Raw genomic sequence first — 24,441 nt, forward strand, 5'->3', positions numbered from 1 at the left:
CAGAAATTCAAGCCATCAATTTTAACAAATATGTACCACACTGTGCGCCACGTGCTGAGCTCCGGTGCAACAACACAACAACATTGACTGCGTTGTAAAAGGGCCCACAAACGAGAAATTATGTAGCGCGAAAAGCTGATTTAAATCGGTTTGTTCCTTTTTCTTTTTCTCGATCTCGGTCTTATAATCTGTGGAGGAGGAGAACCTGCTGGGGGAAACCAAAACAAAACGCCACTGCTGCCTTCGTGACGGCGACGACCACGACCGACGTTCAATGGCTTAATGCGGGCTGGTAATTGCTCTGCTCCACATTTGGTTCGCTATTCCGTTGGTTTCCTAGATCGCAGTTTCTGACTTTCTGAATTTTAGTCAAATTCGTGATATGCCAATGAAGTTTTATTTAATATTAATTTATCGTGCATTAAATCCGATACCTTTTTGGAATCGCTGGGTGTAGCATAGAACTTTACGAAAAATTATTCATTCTGATTCAAGTTTTGCATTTTAAAAACTTCAATTCAGCTTTCAACGGTCCGATTACAACGTACACGGTTAACACAATATATTGAAAAAATTGGATACAAAATATGGGAAGCGATGGTTAGTATTGTGAAGGCATTTTATACTCATGTTTGAACTTGGGCATGCCAAATGAATTTTGGGATTCCGATGAAAATCTTTTCTGCTTTCCGAATGCAGGGCTGGTAGCAGGTCACTTTTTATTTCGAACATATTGAGCAGGGTTTTTACGCGATCAATGTAGTGCAGGCCTGCTCATAAGAAAGCTTTCCAGGAAGAATAAATTTAATATCCAACATTTTATGAGCACTAATGGGCGTTTCGGTTGAACTCAGCCAAAAAGTTTCAATTTTTTTCTAGCAAATTTCTGAGACAAAGAGTCGTAGTTTATTATACTGTCGTCATACGCATATTTGTCTCATGTTGTCTGGGATTCTCAAGTACATGGGACAGTTTGTGTATAACGGCGGTATAACGAAAAGAAAAGAAAAAGACAAGATCACCTTCTTCCACTACGGTTCTCAACCTGGGGTACATGTACCCCTGGGGGTCCCTTCGCTGGTCCTAGAGGGTACCTCGGACAAAAATGCGTAATGGCGGACGTATTACAATTAGAATCGAAACTTTCATAAAGTTTTGACAATTGTGTATTTTCCATTTCAAAACTTTGTCTTGTACATAATATGCATTATTTATTTTTATTTTTCAGACTAACGCCGGAGTGGTCTGTGCAGTGCATAAAAGTGTTCTCCATTCAGTTCAGTCCATGGCTGCATGTTGCCAAACACCTTGGCTTCTTGTTCCCGTAGGATCGTTGTCAAGAAATATTTTCACCAGAATACTACCCGTCATTCTGGATACGTGCTCGGTCTACCGCAGTCTTCTGATATTCGCGGGGTGAACGATGGGTGGTTATCCCAACAGCTGATGCCATTCGTGGTTCATTCGTCTTCTCCACCATCTGCACCCCACCTAATGAGCGTTTTGTAGATAGCCAGTTTGGCAGGGCGGTGAAGTCTATTCGATCGGAGCGCTTTACTTCTCGGAAGGATTCACCCAGACAGCTCGTAGGCCTCCTTCCAAGATGTTTAGAAGCCTTCTTTCGAGAGGCTTGGAAGCATCCTTTCAAGATGCTTGAAAATCTCCTTTCAAGAGGCCTGCAAGCCTTCTTTCAAGAGGCTCGGAAGCCTCGCTTTGAAATACCAGGAATCCTCTTTTCAATAGGCTCGCAAGCCCCCTTTTAAGAAGGTCGGAAGCCTTCTTTCAAATAGCTCGGAAGACACCTTTCAAGAGTCTCGAAAGGTTCTTTTCGAATGGCTTGGATAACTATCTTCAAGATGCCGGAAGCCTTGTTTTAGGACGCCCGGAAGTCTACTTTCAAGAAACTCGGAATGGACGGAAGCCTTATTTCACAAAGTTCAGATGGCTCCTTTCAAGAGGCTCGGGAAGCTCCTTTCAAAACGCTTGTAAGCCTCCTTTTAACAGGCTCGGAAGCAATAGTATCGCAAGCCTATTTTCAAGAGGCTCGGAAGCTTATTTTCAATAGGCTTGAAGGCCCACTTTCAAGTGGCTCGAAATCCTCCTTACAAGAGGCTCGTCTTCCAAGAAGCCCGGAAGCCTGCTTTCAAGAGGCTAGGAAGCTTCTTTTCAACAGGCTGGAAAGCCTCTTTTCAAGAGGCCGGAAGCCTTGTTTTAAGGCGCCCGGAAGTCTACTTCCAAGAGGCTTGGAAGCCTCCTTTCAACAGGCTCGGAAGCCTGTTTTCAAGAGGCTCGCAAGCCTATTTCAAAAAGGCTCGGAAGCTTATTTTCAAGAGGCTCGAAAGCCTACTTTCAAGTAGCTCGGAAGCCTATTTTCAAGAGTTTTGGAAGCCTCGTTTCAAGAGGCTCAGAAGCGTCCTTTCGAGATGCAAAGGAAGCCTCTTTTTAAGCTCGACAGCCGCCATGCAAGAGGTTCGAAAGCTATGCAGGAGGCTCAGAAGCCTATTATCAAGGTGCGGAAGCCTACTTTTAAGAGATTCAAGGGCTTGAAATTGTCCTTCCAAGAGACCTGGAAGCCTACTTTCAGGAGGGGGTACCTCAATTAATGCAATAGTTTGAAGGGGTACCTCTGAAGAAAAAGGTTGAGAACCGCATGCATCTGCAGAACTGCATCTTCTCTGCGTCCCGAACGGAATCGTCTCGGCATTCCTCTAAGCACTCCGGACGGAATCCTTCCGGCATATTGAACGAAATCCACTTTGCAATCCAAACTGCAAACCTCTCGGCATTCCAAACAGAATCATTTTGGCATACCTAACGGATCAACCAGAATTCTCTCGGCATTCCAAAAGGAATCCTTCCTGTATTTTGAACAGAATTTTCTCGGCATTCGTAACGGAAACCTCTCTACGTTCCGATCGGAATCCTCTCGGCATTCCGAACAGAATCCTTTCTGTATCACAAACGTAATCTTCTTGGCATTCCTCTCAGCATTTCGAATGAAAAACAAATTCTAATGCAATCCTCTCGGCATTCCAAACGGAATCCTTTCGACATACCTAACGGAATCTTCTCGGCGTTCCAAATGGATTCCTCTCTGAACTGCAAATTGAATCTTTTCTGCATTTTGAACGGAATCCTCTCGGTATTCCGATCGGAACCCTCTCAGCATTCCGAACGGAACCCTCTCGGCAATCCGAACGGAGTCATCAGCATTTCTATCAGCAATCCTCTAGCTAGGCATTCCAAACAGAATCCTTTTCACATACCTAACGGCATCTTCTTGGCGTTCCAAATGGATTCCTCTCTGGACTGCGAACGGAATCCTTTCCTTATTTTGGACAAAACTCTCTCGGCATTTCAAATGGAATCCTCTCTGCATTCCGAACGGAATTCTTCGAATAGATTTTTAGAAGGATTTTATTCCGAAGATTAGAAAGATTTCATACTGAATCAATTCTATTCGGAATCACAAAAGGGTTCAATCCACAATTACAGAAGGATTCCATTCGGAATCCAAGATGGATTTTTTCGCAATCCTAGAAGAATTCCTTTTGAAGTCTCAGAAGAATTCCATTCGAAAACCCAGAGGGATTCCATTTCAAATACTGAAGGATTCCATTTTGAATCACATTTCATTCGCAATTCCTAGAAAGATTGCTTGGTGGAGGGTTATGAACTGTGATCCTTTTATTTAAAATGTAGTCAGCGATCAGTGTTGGAAAATTCAAACTCAATCTCATGTGCGAGTGAAATCCCACCAGACTCATTGCCAGGATAATGGTTCGTGATTTTTCTGGCGATTTTTATCATTGCATGGTTTTTACGTTTTTTTATTTGTTGAACACATTAAATTTTTTCATGCTTAAAACAATCGATAGCAAATCCACCAACAAAACAGTACGCCTCGCCTTTTGACCAACATATTTTTTCGGCAATGAGTAACGAACGATGCGATTCTGTGCGAAAAACTCAAGCGCGGTGCTCTCCCTGCAGAATCGCAAACACGGAACTTTGATAATGAGATTTAAATTTAAGAAAAAAATACGGAAAAGGATAGAACAACTAAACTTTGATTCGCTATAGACTTTTCGATGGATCATGAAAGTCTCGGCTTTAAATGTATTACATATTTATAGTAATATTCATCGTCACCTTCCACATTGGAACTCCCAGTGACTGTTTTAGTGTGATTGCAGTCTGCTTTGAATTTGAATAGTTTTCAATAAAATATGTTGTGAAGCACCTGAGCGTACGTAGTGCTTTCTTCGATGTGTCGCATGAATCACCGTTTTTGCCCGCCAGTCATGCAAGAGCTAGCTGCCTGTGCACAGCTGTACTGCACTATACATACGCTACCGCAATGATACAGCTAACTTATGAGTCACATCGCACATGGGTGTGAGATTGTTTCGCATCACAGCAACACAGCAATTGTTATTTTCGGTTTTGTTTATGGGTAGAAGTCCGGGGGATGCTGCTGAACCACCGTAATCTCGCTGAATGTCGAACGGGTGAATTAATGTATAAAGTTAGTAAAATCGGAAAACGCTGAAGGAAGGTTAGTATGACGATGAACGGCGAGACACGAGGTGGGAACAGTTCACACGCCGATTGGTTTGTTTGATAATAGCGTAAACAATGATTAGTGGGTGACTTGGTACGGTAAATGCTATATATGATATGCTCATGTTTGAATGCATGTAAGTATTTGTCGGCTTTTGAGAATTATAATTTGGAGAACAATGTTTTTCATGTGAATATAATCATTTTTTATATGAAAAATTTCAATTGTATACTAATTGGGAGTATCTGATCAACAGATGAAATCATAACAGTCTTATCATATAAGTTCTACCTTAATGACTGACTCGAAACTACTTGGAGGATTTTTGCGGCTCAAATGTTAAATAGTAAGATGGTCGCAGCATCACACTAAGTTCGAACTAAGATTTATGATTCTAATCCTTTTCCGCACCGATAGAAATCCGTGGAGGGTGGCTAACATCGTCTTCTTTTGAGCATATTCCTATCGTGTATTTCGACTGATGCTAGTCCGATCGATCTAGTTTCTTAGCTTCCTCCATCTTTTCAAAGTCACATGGCATAACATCAATATGTCATAGGAAAAGCCTAGTAGCTAGAAGGACCATGTGAAAATCATACCACTCGTCTCGTGTCAATCCCTGCAGCTCATCGTTCTGTTAGTAGAGGGACACACGAACACGACACCTTCCATCCACTCTTCCGACAGAACCTGATCCTCCCATATTTTGATTACAGGTGCATTTAATTATTCTTCAATTGGTTAATCGATTATCGGTGGTGCACCAGTCAGTTTATTTTTATCTTATTTGGTGCTAGCTGATAATCACCATCTACCGTTCAAAATAAACAGACAGCAGAAGACGTGATTTAGTGTTTCGTATTTGATCGACTGATGTTACATGTCTGTTTTTCTGTGACGGAACAGTTCATAAAACTTTTTATGAGATTCCTTTACATACATTTCAAATGACTCGCAAATGCTAATACTAGATTGATAAAGCTATTCGAACACCATAAGTTGAAGCAATTCCACACAAAAGTGAATATCATCAACAATTAACTTTTTCGATTTATTGCATTTCTTTTGGTATTTCTTCCGCGCAGACTGGCGGCATACTTCACTCGATATGGCCATAAAGCCCACACCCAAACCGAACCATCATACAATATACTTTTCTGTTTGAACATCCCGTAAACAAACCGTAAAAGCAATCGTTTGACTGGCAACACCTGTTCCCATCACTTTGCTGGCACTATCAATTAATTGGGTGGTAATCTTTCCCCGCACTCCGCCTGTTTCAACCATCTTCATGCCCCATGCGATTCGTGGGGTGTTAAATGGATACTTTAATTATCGAGAAACTAATTAGAGCCCAAAACATCTCTTTCTGTTTACGGAAAGACTCCGTGAAAATATCTAAAAACTGAGAGAAACGCGATAATGATCAGCATCAAGACTACTAGAATGGAACAAGTAATAATAACAACGGCTGTCGTGTCGTTTTTCGATTGTATTGCGCCTCAATTTTTCTATTGAAGCTTCCAAGTTCTAAAAGTATTGAGGATTTAACCAGCTTTTCAAAATCAAATTATCATTGGTAAATATTGTATAAATTTCCTGAAGTAAAGAGTACGAGGAAACATTTCAGATCTACTGTACGTGAAAGGCAAACACCAAAATGCGAACATAGCCACTTTCTATACTAAACTGGGGTTGAAACAAATGACATAGCGCAAATTTTCACTGGATGTCGAATTGCCAAAAGAGCTCGCACCATCTCTCAGCTTTAATTCTGTCTGTCGGATAACTAATTGCACCGTTTACTACCTGCCTAGGTAACGGTCTGTCTGGATCTGGAAACCGCAAAATGACGCCACACAGATCGAAAGCTAGCGAAATGATTGCAGCTGGGTGTGCTAACAACGCAACGACTGACGTGAAAGGAATTGATGACGTGATTTGCCAAATTAACCGTTCGAGCAAACATCGTGCTAAATAAATCCGGTAGCATAAACTTCAGCAGTGACTAACCCAAGATTTCGTTAGGAACTACAACAAACTTTGTCTGTTGGAGTTAAATAGAGAGGGGAACCTTCTGTGAATGTTATTGTAAGATCAGGAGGTTTGGCGATCATCGAAAGATATGATTGCCATGAAGAGGTCAAGAAACAGTCAATTGCTTCAGATGTGATTTTACTGTTGGAATATAGAGGATAATAATTTCCCTTAAAAATTCGGTAGGGTGAATCATTACTTGGGGACATGGACCGATTCCCGCCAGCCAGAGGCGCCAACTTCATTAAATTATTGGAGGGCGGGGGGCATGGGGGTATGAAATTATTCAATTCTGGAAATGAAAACATCACAACAGAAAAAATATGTAAACTCTTTTAGTGGAATGTCTTCAACTGTCTAAGACGAGTTTAGTACTTTCCATTTAATTTCACTACGTTTTATTATCTTTACAGATACGTATTTCGACCTCAACTGTGAGGCCGTCTTCAGTGTCTCGTATAGGACACTTTAAACATCTATTCAGTCGGTTTAAAAAAAAACCTTAGGCTCTGTTTACAGATAACACTTTTTATTCTCTGGCTTTTTTTAGTTTGTGGGGTCAAAAATTCAACAATCTATATAATATAATCTGAATATAAAAATTGAGATTTCATATCTATTTTGCGTGCTTTTAAAATTCTAACCCCTTAAACCTTTTTTTGGAAAACATCTTTCATGTTTGTTTTTAACAAAAACATACTCTATTTCCCATACCACACCGTGTGAAATTTCAATGATTCTACTTTTTCTCTCGATGACAGCAGGCGGCTTTCTCCTCCCCCATTTATTCGCCATGTCTATAGGCGCTTACTTTGGGATAGCAAGGGCCTACAATAAAAAGTTAAAAAAAATCAATTTCAATATCCTTCGATAGCATCCTCTAATGGCTACTAATCGTTTAGAAATATCCAGCATCTTCAATTAAATCACTTAGAAAAAACGAATGCGTTATTTTCAAAATATGTGTAGATCCAGTTGTGCAGTAGAGATATGGAATTCAGTCGCTGTTATCCCATACTGGGCAGCAGGGACTATGTCCAAGGCTTGACGATCCCTCGCCAGACCATCTGCGAGTTGTGATGCTTGCCTAGGATGTGGTGAGGTTTGACAGTGGGCTCTGTTAAGGTGATTATACAATCAAGCCATGTGGTGAATTGTAAATTCACCACTCGGTTTCTACTCCTATTATCAAAAGTTCAAATCTAGCGTAATAATGTTCGTACAATGCTGAAATTAAAGTCGATTGTTTAGCATGAGTAAGCAAACGACATACGAATGTTTCATCCCCATGGGCGTTATAGTTCTCTCAACTCGTGCTCTAGAAAAATCACTAGAAAAAACACGTGGTTTCCAAGATGGCCGATTTGTTGTATAACCACCTTAAACCTCTATAAAAAGCTGCATGTATCCGCAAGTAGGTTCCGCCAACGCGACCGTGTGCCGCTCTAAGTGCACAATCCCAAGTCCTGGTGTTAGATGGGACGCTAAACAGACCTGGCACGACGGCCCTCCAACGAGACGGGAATCAACAATCGGCAACGACCTAGGCGACGAATAAAGGATCACGATTGGAAGCTTGAAACATGGAACTGCAAGTCGTTAGACTTCGCAGGTTGCGACAGGATAATCTACGATGAATTACATCCCCGCAACTTCGACGTGTGGAAAAGCGGGCATCGAGGGATACCTTCTACCAAAGCTGTGGCACCACCAACGAGCTGGGAACCGACTTCATAGTGCTGGGAAAGATGCGCCAACGCGTAATTGAGTGGCAGCCAATCAACGCAAGGATGTGCAAGCTTCTTCAAATCTCGGGTACTTATTCAAAAGGACGTATGTGATTTTGTAAACAAAGATATAAACGTCGATTTGTCCGAAGCCGAAGCCTCCCTCTATCTGTCTATGATGATGGTTTGCGTGGGAGGGCAATCAGATCGGACAAATCGACGTCTGAATCTTTGTTTACAAAAACACATACGTCCTTTTGATAAGTACCCGAGAAATATAGCATCATCAACGTGCACTGCCCACACGAAGGGAGACCCGACGACGAAAAAGAAGCGACCACTACCTCGTTACAGTATGTCTGCGCTCAAAACTCTCGACGGTGTACAACACGCGTCGGAGTCGTCCGCCGCGGCTAAACATTGGGCGGCTACAAGACGGTAGACTAGCCCAAGACTACGCGCAGCATCTCTTGAAGATGGCTGGAGAGATATTCGATCCGCCATTGGAAGCACCGCAACCGCTGCACTAGGCACGGTGGCTCCGGATCAGAGAAACGACTGGTATGACGGCGAATGTGAGCAGTTAGGTGAGGAGAAGAATGCAGCATGGGCGAGATTGCTGCAACACCGCACGTGGGCGAACGATACAAACGGGCGCGGAACAGACAAAACTCGATTTTCCGAAGGAAAAGCGCCAGCAGGAAGATCGAGACCGTGAAGAGACGGAGGAACTGTACCGCGCTAATAACGCACGAAAGTTCTATGAGAAGTTGAACCGTTCACGTAAGGGCCACGTGCCACAGCCCGGTATGTGTAAGGGAATAAACGGGAACCTTCTTACAAACGTGCGTGAAGTGATCTAAAGGTGGCGGCAGCACTATGAAGAGCACCTGAATGGCGATATGGCAGACAACATTGGCGGTATGGTAATAAACCTAAGAGCACGCGCGCAAGACATACGACTTTCGGCTCCGAATCTCCAGGAAATCCAGGAGGAGATCGGCCGGCTGAAAAACAACAAAGCTCCTGGGGTTGAGCAACTGCCAGGAGAGCTGTTTAAACACGGCGGTGAGGCACTGGCTAGAGCGCTGCACTGGGTAATTACCAAGGTTTGGGAGGATGAGGTTCTGCCGCATGAGTGGATGGAAGGTGTCGTGTGTCCCATCTACAAAAATCTACAAAAATGGCGATACGCTGGATTGTAGTAACTACCTCGCAATTACATTGCTGAACGCCGCCTACAAGGTACTCTCCCAAATGTTATGCCACTGACTAACACCAATTGCAAGAGAGTTCGTGGGGCAGTACCACAGACCAGGTGATGGCCATACGTCAGGTATGGCAGAAATGCCGCGAATACAACGTGCCCACACATCATCTATTTATTGACTTCAAAGCCGCATATGATATAATCGATCGGGACCAGCTATGGCAGCTAATGCACGAAAACGGATTTCCGGATAAACTGATACGGTTGATCAAGGCGACGATGGATCGGGTGATGTGCGTAGTTCGAGTTTCAGGGACATTCTCGATCCCCTTCGAAACGTGCAGAGGGTTACGGCAAGGTGATGGTCTTTCGTGTCTGCTATTCAACATCGCTTTGGAGGGAGTAATACGAAGGGTAGGGATTGACACGAGTGGTGCGATTTTCACGAAGTCCGTCCAGTTATTTGGTTTCGCCGACGACATTGATATAATGGCACGTAACTTTGAGAGGATGGAGGAAGCCTACATCAGACTGAAAAGCGAAGCTAAACGGATTTGACTAGTCATCAACACGTCGAAGACGAAGTTCATGATAGGAAGAGGCTCAAGAGAGGTCAATGTAAGCCACCCACCACGAGTTTCTATCGGTGGTGACGAAATCGAGGTGGTTGAAGAATTTGTGTACTTGGGCTCACTGGTGACCGCCGATAACGATACCAGCAGAGAAATTCGGAGACGCATAATGGCTGGAAATCGTACGTACTTTGGACTCCGCAAGACGCTTCGATCCAATAGAGTTCGCCGCCGTACCAAACTGACTATCTACAAAACGCTTATTAGACCGGTAGTTCTCTACGGACACGAGACCTGGACGATGCTCGTGGAGGACCAACGCGCACTGGGAATTTTTGAAAGGAAAGTGTAGCGTACCATCTATGGTGGGGTGCACATGGCGGACGGTACGTGGAGGAAGCGAATGAACCGCGAGTTGCATCAGCTGTTGGGAGAACCATCCATCGTTCACACCGCAAAAATCGGACGACTGCGGTGGGCCGGGCACGTAGCCAGAATGTCGGACAGTAATCCGGTGAAAATGGTACTCGACAACGATCCGACGGGAACAAGAAGGCGAGGTGCACAGCGGGCAAGGTGGATCGATCAGGTGGAGGACGATTTGCGGACCCTCCGCAGACTACGTGGTTGGCGAAGTGCAGCCATGGACCGAGCTGAATGGTGAAGACTTTTATGTATTGCACAGGCCATTCCGGCCTTAGTCTGGTAATAAATAAATAAAAAATATCGGAATGAATACCTTTACATAATTGACAAATTTTTGGCAGAAGATCTATCAAATATAGTTACTCCTGCAGTTATTTTTTTTATTTTATTTTTTTTTTAAATCTTTATTAACGTGATTCATCACAAAACTCCTGCAGTTAATCAACGACATCTGAGATGCTTCCAGCAGATTTGGTACCTTCTATCAACAACTGCAGAAACATATCTCGTTACACCATGAACAGCTCCGCGTAACAAAGCGATCCTAGATATCTCGCTTAACAGGTGAAAAGGGCCTACATTCATAACGTAAACATTGAGAAAATGTCGTTCGAAAAAAAACATCACAGTTTCAATTTCTATTTGGCAGTTTTTTTAATATTTACAGGGTGGCCACGAACCGGGAAAAACGGGAAAAGCGGGAAAAAGACGGGAAATTGAAGTCACCGGGAAAAAAGCGGGAAAACCGGGAATTCAGGACATGAACTGGGAAAAAATAATTTTGACAACTTTCATTCAGAATTGTTCAAAGTTTTTAATGAAGTTGATACAAAAGGAAAACTGAGTTATTTGATTTTAGTACATAATGTGTGAGGTATAAAAAATAAATAGACCTTTTTCCCAGATCCAGTTTGTGTTGTCACTAGATCATTTTGATTCCAATTTCGAGTAAGCGGCTTTTTGACTGACTTGTGATATTTTGTACGTAAAAGGAAACGGAAATTATTTCAAATCAATTCGTGTGTACATTTGTTGTAGGATATCCTCAGGGGCTGAGAGATATCCTATAGTATAGGACCTATACGATTTATGGTCAATTAGATCTGTTAAACAAAACTTGGTAAAAAATATGAGTACTTTTTGGCGCTTGGTGTGATTTGGTAGAACCCCCGCCATATGTCATAAATATTATGTTATCGAATATCGAAATATTCATTCTTTCGAATGAATGTTATTCTTCTAATCTCCAAGCTTGCCTTTGTACTTCTATACTAATTTCTTCCAAATACTTCTATGTAACTTCCATTTGCACAGAATTCGAAAAAAATGATAATGGTAGATAATATATATTTTAACACATGTTCAAGAGTTGTTTGGAATTATTTTTGAGAATTCTACAAATCATTGAAAATGGTAATTTTAATACTACGTGAATATGTCTGTAATATTGTAAAGAGTAAAATATCTTTAGTTTAGCATTGTTCCACAACTTACCTAATATTGTAGAAGGTAAGGTTATGATGGTGAAAAAGATACTCTAAGATAGTTTTCTAATTTGTTTCTAATATAGTAATATTGAATTAGGACGTTCAAAGTTTTTAATAAAAAATCCAAGATTTACTTTCTAGACATTAATTCTAGGAATTCAAAAAGTAAAATTGAATAAATTACGAATCGAATGTTTTGATTGTCCAAAATGTGTTAAAATCTTTTTTTAGAAAACTGAATAATTTTTTTGATCGAAAACGATTGTCTTCGTGTTAAATCTGTGTTCATATTAGTTGTTTAAAAATTCTGTAGATTTTTAATAAAGTAATGCCCATTACTATAATGAGGTTATACAGTGATTTACTTACTTCATTGCTAAGTTTAACCACAAACAAGCAGACATAACACTCGAGAATATCTCATAGTACAGTGATTTACTGATCAATTCAAATATTTATTAGTTGGCCAATCCACCACTTAAGGCGCGCGCGTCGATTTTGTTCGAGTTTGACGTTTGCTCACTAGCGACACCTGGTTCATGATTTGCCCAAGTCAGAGTGAACAACAGATGCCGTTAGTGTTCGCGTGACGATGAATTTGATAGCCTAATGTTCCATGTGTTATGTCTGTTTGTCTGTGGTTTAACTGTGATTGAATTTAATTTACGTTATAAGAACTGTGTCTTTCCTCATGATTAATTGCACAATCACCGGACTAAATTGTGAGTTGTCTAAACGTTGAACAATGTAAATCAAACATGAAAATACACTTATCTTATCTGTAACTTAATTAAAACAAACAATTCAATTTTGAAAGACGCATTGAAGTTACATGGTAAAAAATATGCAACCTAATGATTTTGTTTCGTGTATGCAACATGCAGTGCAGCATTCTTTGCTTGTTTGTTTCCAAATGCCAAACGCGTACTGTATTGCAATGTTAATGAAACATTGATCACAATTCGAACGTTTTTCACATCTTGATTTAACTTTTTCGTGCTTTGATGTTTTTCCAATGCCTTCAATAAAACTGAATAGGAACAAGGTGCTTTTTGGAAGATGTGCTACTTCAGCACATAATTTTGCGATAATTTAAAAAGCTCCATCAGTTACTCAGGAAGGTATTCTTTGAATTAGCCTGAATAAGATCAAACCGAGAGCTGAACATTACAAAGATGTCGGCTATACTATGAGATACTATACGTTTTATTGCTTTCTGTAAATATTATGCTCTAAGAAGGAAGAACCATATTAGACTGGCATGCAATTTCCATTGGCACTGTCAGAAACTAACGAAAGTTGTGCATCCAAGAAAATACAAATAATCTGTAACTAATAAAAAATCAAATCATTGTAATTAAGTGCTAATGTAGAATTACAATACGATATTGATTAAATGTCGGTTAACACTAACTACATGGCACAATTTCAGTGTACCTTGTGATAAAACTGTTTTCGCATAACACGTTGTTGGTAGTTTAATGTACATCTATTTCAAAGGTTCGTTACAAATTATCAGTTGCTTCGATATAAAACTGACCTCCAGTTTGGTCAGAAAATAAAATATCAGTTTGATCAGGAAATAAAGTATTAAAACTCTTACCTTGATTTTTTTCAAGTTAAATTAAAACCGGGAAAATTTGACAAAAAATACCGGGAAAAGCGGGAAAAAAACGGGAATTTGAAAATCGAATTTCAGTGGCCACCCTGTATTTATATTAATTTTTATATTATATTAATTTTTCAAAACACATAATCAACACTGTTTATTCATCCATAACCTTATTTGCATCGAAAATAACCAAATAAAAGCGTTTTTAAAAAATTAAAAAAAAGAGTCTAGGGTTTCTTACCCCGTTCCCGGCCTAACATGCATACGACTGCATTTTTTTAATTGATATTTATGACAGGAAGCAACTTTTCCTCAATTTTCTGGGTCGTGCAATACTGCAATGGGGTTCAGTTTTGCTTAAAAATAGCTATTCTTGCTAAACACTTACTTTTATTTGGTTTAAATTAACGATAATAATTAAGCACTCATTTCAGTCATAGCGATTGCATTTCGGGCACACTTCAAACCAGTTCCCGGCATAAGCAAAATTTCACTTAATCTCTCAACATTTTACTCTCATTCTCTATCGGGACGGTAGAAAATGCGACGTAAACAAAAATATGCACGTTCCACGACAACATGATGCCAGATGGTATTACAGTGTCGACCCGATTTTGTCACTCCCCTATTTTGTCTACCCCCAAATTTTATCACGTCCAGATTTTGTCACCCCAAAAACTTTTGAAAATTTTAGTCGGTCTTTTTATTTTTGTAAATAATACCGCAAACAACAATGATTTTCATGAAATAACTTTCACCGTCTGTGGTTTATTATAAAATCATTTCTTAGTACCTGTCAAGGATTTTAAGGCCTTTTCAACAGGAAATAACGGGTGCCAATTACGCATTTTACCCTTTCAAGGTATAAACTGATTCATATTTGCGAAATGAATTAAAAAAATTGAATATATTTTTTTTTTCAGATTTTGTCACATTTCCCATTTTATCACCCAAAAATTCACGATCTGGGTGATAAAATCGGGATATTACTGTATTTATAATAATTTTTGTTTGGTTGCCTTTTGGCAGCATGTTCGACTAGAAGTTCTTAGATCGAGGTGAATTTTTGTGCGGTTTGAGGATACATTTTTATGTTTATATAATATGTTTAAGTGCTGGTAAAATGAACCAATAGGAAGGATTAAAGTGCGTTAGTTTAGAATTATTGTGTGGTGATTAACAGCTTCAAGCAATGATTGTATCGAGAACTGTGACGATTTTCAGGTACGTGTTTATGTGATGATACCGTTTTGTCAAAGTGGAAAGACTCACTCCGGCTCAGTTTGCGAAATGATATTGCTTTTTGCATCGAAACTTTTTGTTTCGTCACTGAAACCATTGACACTTGTCTTCAGCGACTGCTTCCGCGATAGAGCATTTGCACATTTTTTTCACTCATACATCTATATTGCTGTCAAAATGTGCATTTGACAATTAAATTTTTAGCTAGAATCTCTATTTTTTACACCGGTGCACTCACACAACCAATCGACATCAGTTGTCAAAAAATCAGGAGTACCAACTTGACCACTAGCTCATTGTCCCCGAGTTTGGCGCTGAGTGCTCGGCGTGGAAACCCAAAGGTGGGAATAAAATTTTGGGGCTTATGCGCAATACTATGCCCTCTTAGATAATTATTGAGGGGGCAAAAAGTGTCTCGCTCCCCCAAAGTTGGAGCCTATGCCCTCCACACTGTATAGAAATTTCATGTTTTGTGTTATTTACAAAATGAAGGATTATGATTAATACTAGCTAGCACAGTTACGGTGTACTTCGTAGATTGGACACTAGTGATTGGATTGGGCACTCATTGTTTTCTTTCGAAATCCTTATTCAGATTGCTATCAGAAATCAAGGTGGGTGTGGTCCTAAATTTCAATCTAGGTTAAAAATCTCAAAAGCATGATGATTACTACTCCTGGCCACGCATATCTTCACCGTAACTTGGGAAGGGTAGGAAGTGTTGCTGTAGCACTTACTTAATGGGAGGCCCCGACTCAGCAACACCCTCATAAGTACCTCGCAGTTGGACATTGGGGAAGATATTCGTTGGGTCAGGATTTCCCTGTAGCTGCTAATGTGACCATGGTAGATCTTACACCGTAACAAAGGTGTCACCCAGCGTTACGGGGCAAAATGTAGGATTATGATGAATACTTTCCAAAAACGTTTTCCAACTTCTTCTTCTTATTGGCATTACATCCCCACACTGGGACAGAGCCGTCTCGCAGCTTAGTGTTCATTAAGCACTCCCACAGTTATTAACTGCGAGGTTTCTAAGCCAGGTTACCATTTTTGCATTCGTATATCATGAGGCTAGCACGATGATACTTTTATGCCCAGGCAGTGGAGTTTCCCTAACTTCAATCTACCTGTGCACTGAATTTCAATTTAAGGATTTTGTGTGCGAAAATGCATAGAATCACTAGAATTTGATTAGCTTAAACGACTCTGATAGTTTTATTTTTCGTTTGGGCTGTAAAAATATCAAAATTTTCATTTTTAGTGTCAGTGCACAGGTAAAAAGTGAGGTTACGCGACGCCACTGTGCCCAGGGAAGTCGAGACAATTTTCAATCCGCCTAGCCTAGACCGGCAATCAGAACCCAGCCACCCTCAGCATGGTCTTGCTTTGTAGCACAAACTTGCACAAACTTCAATATCAATCCGTCATTCATTCTGCACTTGATTTGTAAAATTTTGGAAATAGAAAAATCAGATTTCAAATTTTCTTACTTCGCCTTGTAGGCAGCTGTTCCGATGTCAATTTTTTCTCACTCTGTAGGGCAGCAATCACACTAGCGGAGTCCGTGAAAACCACGATGGGTTTGTTCGACGGAAGAGTGGCCGAGATAAAAACTGCGACGGCTTAGGCGGAAAAGATGTTGCACTGGGATGCTAGGCTGTCAGACCTGCCAAGGCCCGTCAGTGTATCGAATTTCATGGTTCCGGAAGCATGTGCTGGTTGATTCGATGACCGACCTTCTTAGTTCCTCGGCGGCGTCACCTCTTCGGAACCGTGCGGCTATGGTTTTGTTTATCTTGGCTGGATGCATCAGCCAGCGTTTGGCTCCGTGCTATTGGACCTGTGCCACTGGGGGAAGGCCGGTGCCAGCAGCCAGCCACGCTTCTTAGGATCCGTGATCGCCGGATGTGGCGTGAGAATTCGATGTCGAATGGGAATGACGCCGGCATCAACGCATGTTGCTTCGGCGGGAGTGGATGGAACCAGGTCGGAGGCAAAGGCTTAGTCGATTCTGAGTTTGGTGTTCCTATTGTTGGTAGGATGCACTTCGCGAGGGTCCTCACGAGGTTCATACGGGTTTTGCATGCCACCTTCTCCGCCCGGAAGTGTGGTGAAAATGTCAATTTTCGATCTATGTCGACCCCGAGGACCCGATCGATTTTTCGTTTGGGGACTGCTTCAGTGCCTAGCTTTATAGCAGGTTCCGCTAGCTGATGACGACTGTAGCAGATGTGCCCACGGACACATTTTCTGGCGTTCATGCTGAAACCGACGGATAAAGCCCAACGATGAATGGTGCTCACCGCCGCCTGGGTTTTAATTCTGGTCCGACCAGGCGTAATGCCGACCACGACCAATAAAGAACCAGGGGAACCTGCAGAAGTGGACATTTCAGTTTTATCCCCAAAACGGTTCTTTTTTCACGATTTTTGGTCAGGAAGCGAAGTATGCATATAAAATAGACCATTGACGATTCTGGCCGCTTCTGATACCTACGGATTGCTTCCCGGGGAACCTGTAGAAGGAGACATTTCAGGTTTAGCCTAGAAACAAATCATTCAACAATTATCTATTTTCTATCAGGAAGCGAGGTATGAATGTAAAATGGCCCATTGACAACTTTGACCATTTCCGGGACCCGGGTTTTCCCTGTGAAAGGGGACATTTTAGTTTTTGCACCAAAACTTGTAAATTCGACCGATCTTTTTTATGGTTTTCGATCAGGAACTGAGGTATAAATAATTAATTGATGACGACCACTTCCGGGACCTACTAATTGCTTCATGGAAACTTTTAGTAGAGAACAGTTTTAGCGACAAAATAAGTCATTCGCCGGCTTTTTTTCATGGTTTTCGATCAGGAAGCTTGGTATGAATATAAAATGGACCATTGACCATTTCAACCACTTCCAGGACTACCAGATTGCCCCGGGGAAAACCGTTGAAGAGAATTTACCAGTTTTAAATATTAGCACTGCCCAGGTAACCGTAAGCATTCATGCTATGCTATGCTATGCTGGCTCTATGATAGCCCTATGAGGCCGAAAAAGCTAAATAACGTGCTTATGGTTACATGGGTGGTTCCTATGGCAATGTCTTGGTATTTCCTGGATTTTGGTTTTATCTCTGTCTATCACAGTAAGTCTTAAATCAATATTGGCCAGCTTGCGATTCAGATATATGACATTGGAAAGTGTAATACATTCAAGCCTTTGTGTATTCATACCAGCTATGATATCATCCATCCGAGAATACACGACGTTCCTCAATAAGGTCACCCCTTTGGCTTATCAGTTTCGTTGCAGAAAGCCACTCAAAATAATTACAAGTGTTATTAATTATCATCACCGCACCTTGCCAAACAGAAACATTTACCCGACATTTCCTGCCATCCTTCCTCAATAATCACGTTTACTGGGTCGATTTTCGTTTCGTCGCCCACCTTAGCGGTTGATTTATTCCCGTTTTGTAAAATTTATGGCAACTGCACGGTAATCTGCAATTGCTTCGCTGTCTGAAACCGGACCACCGCCCTCATGACCATCTTTTTGCTTCTTACCACTTTAGTTGAATCTGAATCATTCATGCTTACCCCAGATGACCTTATACGGCGCGCTTGAGAAAGTTCGCTACATGTCACCGGCTTCTATTCATATATGAAGTACACGGGAAGGAAGCGTCGATTGCCGACTGGCTTATGATTATCAGATGTTGTTTTATTGAATAGTAAACTAACGTAGTAAATCGTCGATGGATTTGATTTTTTCTTTATTTTTCAAGTTTTCTTCATAGATCATAGTGTCTTTGATGACGAAGTTTTTTCAATTATTTTTTATTAACAGTTACGTTTGTTTATCTGTGGTTGGACCGTTGAAAACCCGCAGCAAACCTACTAAATGCATTTAGGTATTCTAATCTATTTCCTTTCTTCTCCGTTCACAGACAGCCCAGCATGGCTTCCCGCACAAACCGTCGGCCGTGGCCTACGACTCGATCAGCAGACTGATGGCCATCGGCACCAACAGCGGTATCATTAAGGTATTCGGTCGGCCCGGCGTCGAGTTCTACGGTCAACATCCCGCCACAACGAACGCATCCGATTCGATAGTGCAACTGCTGGAATGGATCCCCGGAAGTGGTCGGCTCCTATCGCTGACGGCTTCGAATCAGTTGATCCTGTGGGAACCAACCGGAACGGTGCTAGTTCCCATCAAGACGCTGCCATTCGATGGAAAGCTTAAGAAGATTTCATCTCTGTGCTGTTCCTACATGAAGGATACAGTGTGGATTGGCACCGAGGGCGGTAACGTGTATCAGTTCGATATCAAGAGCTTCTCCGTGCGAGAACCGGTCATCTACCACGATGTGGTGCTCGAACAATTACCGCAATCATACAAACTGAACCCTGGAGCGATCGAATCAGTAAAACAATTGCCAAACAATCACAATCAGCTGCTAATTGCATACAATCGAGGTCTTGTCGTACTGTGGGATTTGGATGCAAACAATGTAAAGCAGTCCTTCATTTCTCCGGGTCACGGTCAAAGTGTTGGATTGTACATTTCTCCCTGTGGCACACAGTTCACCTGGTATCATGGAGATGGTTCATTTGCAACCTGGGATTTGGACAGTCCAATACCCCCAGAAAATCAAAAGTATGTGCCTTATGGTCCAGATCCATGTAAGGCCATTGATAGATTGATTCGCGGGAAACGGGGCCTTTGTGAGCTGGTCGTGTTCTCCGGAGGAATGCCAAGGTCAGCATATGGTGAACACCAGTGTGTGTCAGTTCACTGCCGAGATGGAACAAAAGTAGCCTTCGATTTCACCTCCAAGGTAATCGATTTCTTCGTCACTTTCAATGAGGATCGCCCAGAGCAGGTTGAAGTTTTGGTCGTACTGCTTGAAGAAGAATTGGTTGCGTACGATTTGACAGATGAAACCATTCCGCAAATAAATATTCCTTATTTGCATTCACTGCATGCCTCTGCCGTTACATGCAATCATCTGGTTTCCGGAGTGAAGGCAGAACTTTACGAAACGATTGTTCGAGCTGGAGAGTCTCAGCTAGTGGATTACAGTTCCAAACCGTGGCCTATTGACGGCGGTATGCTACCAGAAACTATCGAAGACGAACGACAAGAATACGATCTACTTATAACGGGTCACGAAGATGGCTCCGTGAAGTTTTGGAACTGCAGCGATGTTTGCTTAAGTCCAATTCTGCATGTAAAAACCGCCCCACTGTTCAATAACAGTGACGATTTTGACAATCATTTGACTACCTCAACGGAACAGTTAGACGACGGGGAACCTCCGTTTCGTAAAGCCGGTCAGTTCGATCCATATTCGGACGATCCTCGTTTGGCCGTGAAAAAGGTTCAACTGTGTCCGACGACGGGAACCTTAATCGTAGCTGGGACCGCCGGCAATGTGGTCATTGCCAACTTCGAACCATCACGAGAAGAACCTGGCCCGCTGAAGGTATCCACGATGAATTTGGTAAGCGATCGCGATGGCTTTGTCTGGAAAGGTCACGACCAATTGAAGGTGAAACGACAGTTGCTAGAAGAAAATACTCCTATTCAGGAAGGAGTGAATGTGGTTAGTGTGTTGCAGATTCTTCCACCGGCTGCAGTGACTTGCACGGCAGTTCAGAGTCAGTGGAATCTGGTTGCAGCCGGTACCGCACACGGATTGGTGCTTTTCGATTACCACACTCAAAGCCCAGTGCTGCATAAGTGCACACTGAATCCGAATGGTAAGATTTGCATTAGAGTGTCCGTTACATCATCTACAATTAACTCCTCTTACAGATCTCACTGGTGCAGGTGAAACTCTATCGCGCCGTAAATCATTCAAGAAGACCCTTCGAGAATCGTTCCGTCGGTTGCGCAAGGGACGTTCCACCCGGAACAATCCAAGTGCACAGGCCACTACGCCGGCGGAAACTCGTCCCGTCGAACGGCAGATCGAAGCCCGCCCTGTAGATGACGGAATGGGTTCAATGGTTCGGTGTTTGACCTTTGCGCAGACCCATTTGACGAATCAACAACACACTAGTGCAACATTGTGGTCCGGAACGAATTCTAGCTGTGTATCGGTATTTATTCTGAATGTTCCTCCAAGACCACCGCCACAGCCTCCAACACAAAACAACGAGGCCAACGTAGATGGAGGGGATGTTCCGCCACCGAAACCCATCACCGGACAATTGGCCAAGGAAATTCAACTGAAGCATCGTGCACCGGTCATTGCGATTTCTCTGTTCGACCAGGTAAGTTGTGTAGAAAAATCAAGTGTCATAGATGAATTTCGCATCTTAGACAATGCTGCTCATTGAAAAATTGTAGGCAAAACTACATCAGAAAACGAGTCTAATGGTAATATTTTTTTTTTGTACTCCTTTATTTGTAGCATGGTGTTCCACTCGATTTCCAGTCCAAACCGGGCCCTGGACCACACAAGGTTCTCATTGCATCCGAAGAGCAGTTCAAGGTATTCTCCCTGCCACAACTGAAACCGGTCAACAAGTACAAACTAACAGCGCATGAAGGAGCGAGGTGAGCATTCATCACTATTCCGCCGGACCCCATCTACGATCATTATTCTATATTTTGTCGTTCCAGAGTTCGCCGTATAGCTTTTGCAACATTCATGTGCACCCTGCCGGCGTCCCATCTGCAAGCAAGTCCATCCAAAGCTGGATCTCGAACACCGGCCCCAGCAGCCACCGAATCTGCTCCAGCATCCGGTTCTCCATCCGCAGAAGCACTGAACGCCAGCAATGCTGAGCCAGCGACCGCACCCGAAGTTCCAAAACACTACGAGATCAGCCTGCTCTGCCTGACGAACCTTGGCGATTGTTTGGTTCTATCGGTTCCGGAACTGAAGCGTCAGCTGAATGCGGCGGCAGTGCGGAGAGAAGATATCAAGTACGGATGATTCTATTTCGTTTAATTAGTGGTATTACATTACGGCTTTATATTTTCCAGTGGAATTTCTTCGCTTTGTTTCACAAACCATGGGGAAGCCCTGTACATGATGTCTTCGTCGGAGGTTCAGCGAATTACATTATCCACATCGAAAATCGTTTCGCCTACGGGATACATCGAGCTGGAAGACTGGTCTCACGAGCAAGAAGAAACCGAACTGGCGGTTGAAGCTGATGAAGCAGCCGCAACACCGGAAGTTGAGGAACCCACCGCAGAAAAGCCAATCGATGTTGCGACACCTCTGTCCGTGGTCGTAACTGCCATCAATGGAACTGGTTCCGCTGGAGGGGATGGCCTGACCAACGGTGTCGGCAGTGGCGATGACGCTTCCCCCAACAAGGCCGCCAATGAAACCATCACCAGCTCTATTGGGGACATTACGATCGACTCGGTTCGTGACCATCTGAACTCGACGACCACGACGCTTTGTTCAACCACCACCGAGGAAATTGTTGGTAGGTTGAGATGAAGATTTAAAACAGTTTATTTGGGAATATTGTGTAGGTTCGAGATGTGAGTTCCACGAAAACCGTTTTGGGGTGTAGTATTTTTTTATTTTGGGTGCATATACGAAGAGTGGAAAAGACTTAAGAGAATTATAAAGAATATTAAAAGTGGGATAATGAATGACAGAATTGCATGAGGCTTTGTTTGATTTGTTGATTCAAAATGTCGAGATCAAAATGGATGGCGCCACTCTGACCAAGGTCATTAACGAGGCTATGACCAGCCACAAGGAGGGCGGTAGCCAAAAAATGGAGCTGATCACAACCACTTCGGAAGTAATATGATCCTTTCTGGATAACCGCGGGAAATACAGCATAGATCTAAAGATGTCTGTTATGACCCTCTGCAACATCGTTATAGAGGCAAAGCAGAAATGGAGGTCCCTGCTGGAGGTCAGTAAGAAGGCAGAACGAAAGATCCGCCTACTTATTGAGGAGAAGGAGTTGGCAGTAAGCAAGGCAGCAGGCTATGGAATGCAGGAAGGAGAGCGCATCAAAGATTCGGCTCCTTACTGAGGAAAAATAGCTGACGGAATGAATAACTGCAGAACTCCGAAGACGCATGGCCGTCACCGGTGCATCTCCAGAGCTCAGTAAGGTCGGGTCGGTCGGTCACCCATACCCGAAAGGGCGAACCTTTCAATGGCAGTAGTTGAAGGGACGAGACGATTATTGGCAAAGATTCAAAAGCTACGCCGATATACCGAAGGCCATGAGAAGCAATGAAAAACTCACTGACATGGGTAAGGCTAAGGATATCAACTGTATTCGCTGTACGTTGAATGGTGAGATCATTGTCGTCCTGAAGCGGGATGCTGCGTATAAAAAGTTGATAGAAGAGGTTCTGGGTAATGGAGTGCATGTTAAGACCCTATGTCCAGTAGATGAAGTCAAGTGTCGGGACCTGGATGAAATAACCGAACCCGGAGACCTGGTGGCTATTCTGAGAGATCAGTGCGGCGTCGAAATCCAGGATAACGAGCATAAACCAGCAAACTTAGGACTGCTTTAAGTGCTTCGATTTTAGACATTAGTCATATGACGGCAAGGGTCCAGATTGGAGTAGGCTATGCCGGAGGTGTGAAGCTGAAGGATATAAGACTCCCACCTGCCATGCTGCACCGACTGCTGCAATCTGGACATGTGGGAAGTACCCAATCCAAGAAATAGTTTCATCTTCTGACGATGAGATTTTCGTAATAGCCAAGGTAAATGATGTTTATTTTTGTAGCTGCTACTGTTCTTCAGCGGTTCTCAACCTGGGGTACATGTACCCCTGGGGGTACCTTCGCTGGCTCCAGGGGGTACCTCTAACAAAAGTGCGTAATGGCGGATGTATTACAATTATTATTCAATATTATTGATAAAGGGGGCCCTCCTTAGCCGTGCGGTAAGACGCGCGGCTACAAAGCAAGACCATGCCCTCCTTTCAAGAAGTTCGGAAATCTTCTTTCATGAAATTCGGAAGCCTCCTTTCAAGAAGCTCTGAAGCCTTTTTCAAGAGGCCCGAAAGCTTCCTTTTTTAAGCAGCCCGGAAGCCTAATTTTTTAAAAGCACGGAAGCCTCCTTTCTGAAGAGACCCGGAAGCCTCCTTTCAAGAGGCACGGAAGCCTCCTTTCTGAAAAGGCCCGGAAGCCCCTTTTTTCAAAAAGGCTTGGAAGCCTCCCTTTTTCAAAGAGGCTCGGAAACCTCTTTTTTTAAAGACGCTTTGAAGCCTCCTTTTTTAAAGAGCCTTCCAAGAGGCCCGGAAGCCTCCTTTCAAGAGGCCCGGAAGCTCTCAATATTTATAAAAGTCTTTATGCCATTTGGCATAAGGTCATTTGGCATAAAGGCCATTTGGCATAATGGTCATTTGGCATAATTTTGAACTGCAAGAAAAGAGTGGGTCATTTTCGAACTGTGAAAGCGAAAGGGAAATTTCATGTAATGTTTAGCGTAGATAAAGTAGGTCAAGGCTGTATTCTGATAAATTTAGACTGATGGTATGGTAGACATTTTCCGGAAGAACGAAATAACAAAACGGCAGAATTACTTCCGAGGGAGGGATCACATCCATCATTG

At 42.5% G+C, this 24,441-nt stretch overlaps 1 protein-coding gene across 4 annotated transcripts in view; it reads left to right on the plus strand.

Annotated features, from left to right (window-relative positions):
- Positions 1–24,441, plus strand: part of LOC134219643 (lethal(2) giant larvae protein) — an 84,536-nt gene that overhangs the window by 56,311 nt on the left and 3,784 nt on the right. For all 4 annotated transcript variants that reach the window (XM_062698449.1, XM_062698461.1, XM_062698469.1 and 1 more), the window contains 5 exons: positions 18,822–20,640; positions 20,696–21,156; positions 21,297–21,442; positions 21,509–21,814; positions 21,875–22,329. In XM_062698449.1, the coding sequence (XP_062554433.1) occupies positions 18,822–20,640; positions 20,696–21,156; positions 21,297–21,442; positions 21,509–21,814; positions 21,875–22,329 (3,187 nt within the window). The remainder of the gene's footprint in view (positions 1–18,821; positions 20,641–20,695; positions 21,157–21,296; positions 21,443–21,508; positions 21,815–21,874; positions 22,330–24,441) is intronic.

This window comes from Armigeres subalbatus, chromosome 1 (assembly GCF_024139115.2).
Source record: "Armigeres subalbatus isolate Guangzhou_Male chromosome 1, GZ_Asu_2, whole genome shotgun sequence".
Classification (NCBI taxonomy): domain Eukaryota; kingdom Metazoa; phylum Arthropoda; class Insecta; order Diptera; family Culicidae; genus Armigeres; species Armigeres subalbatus.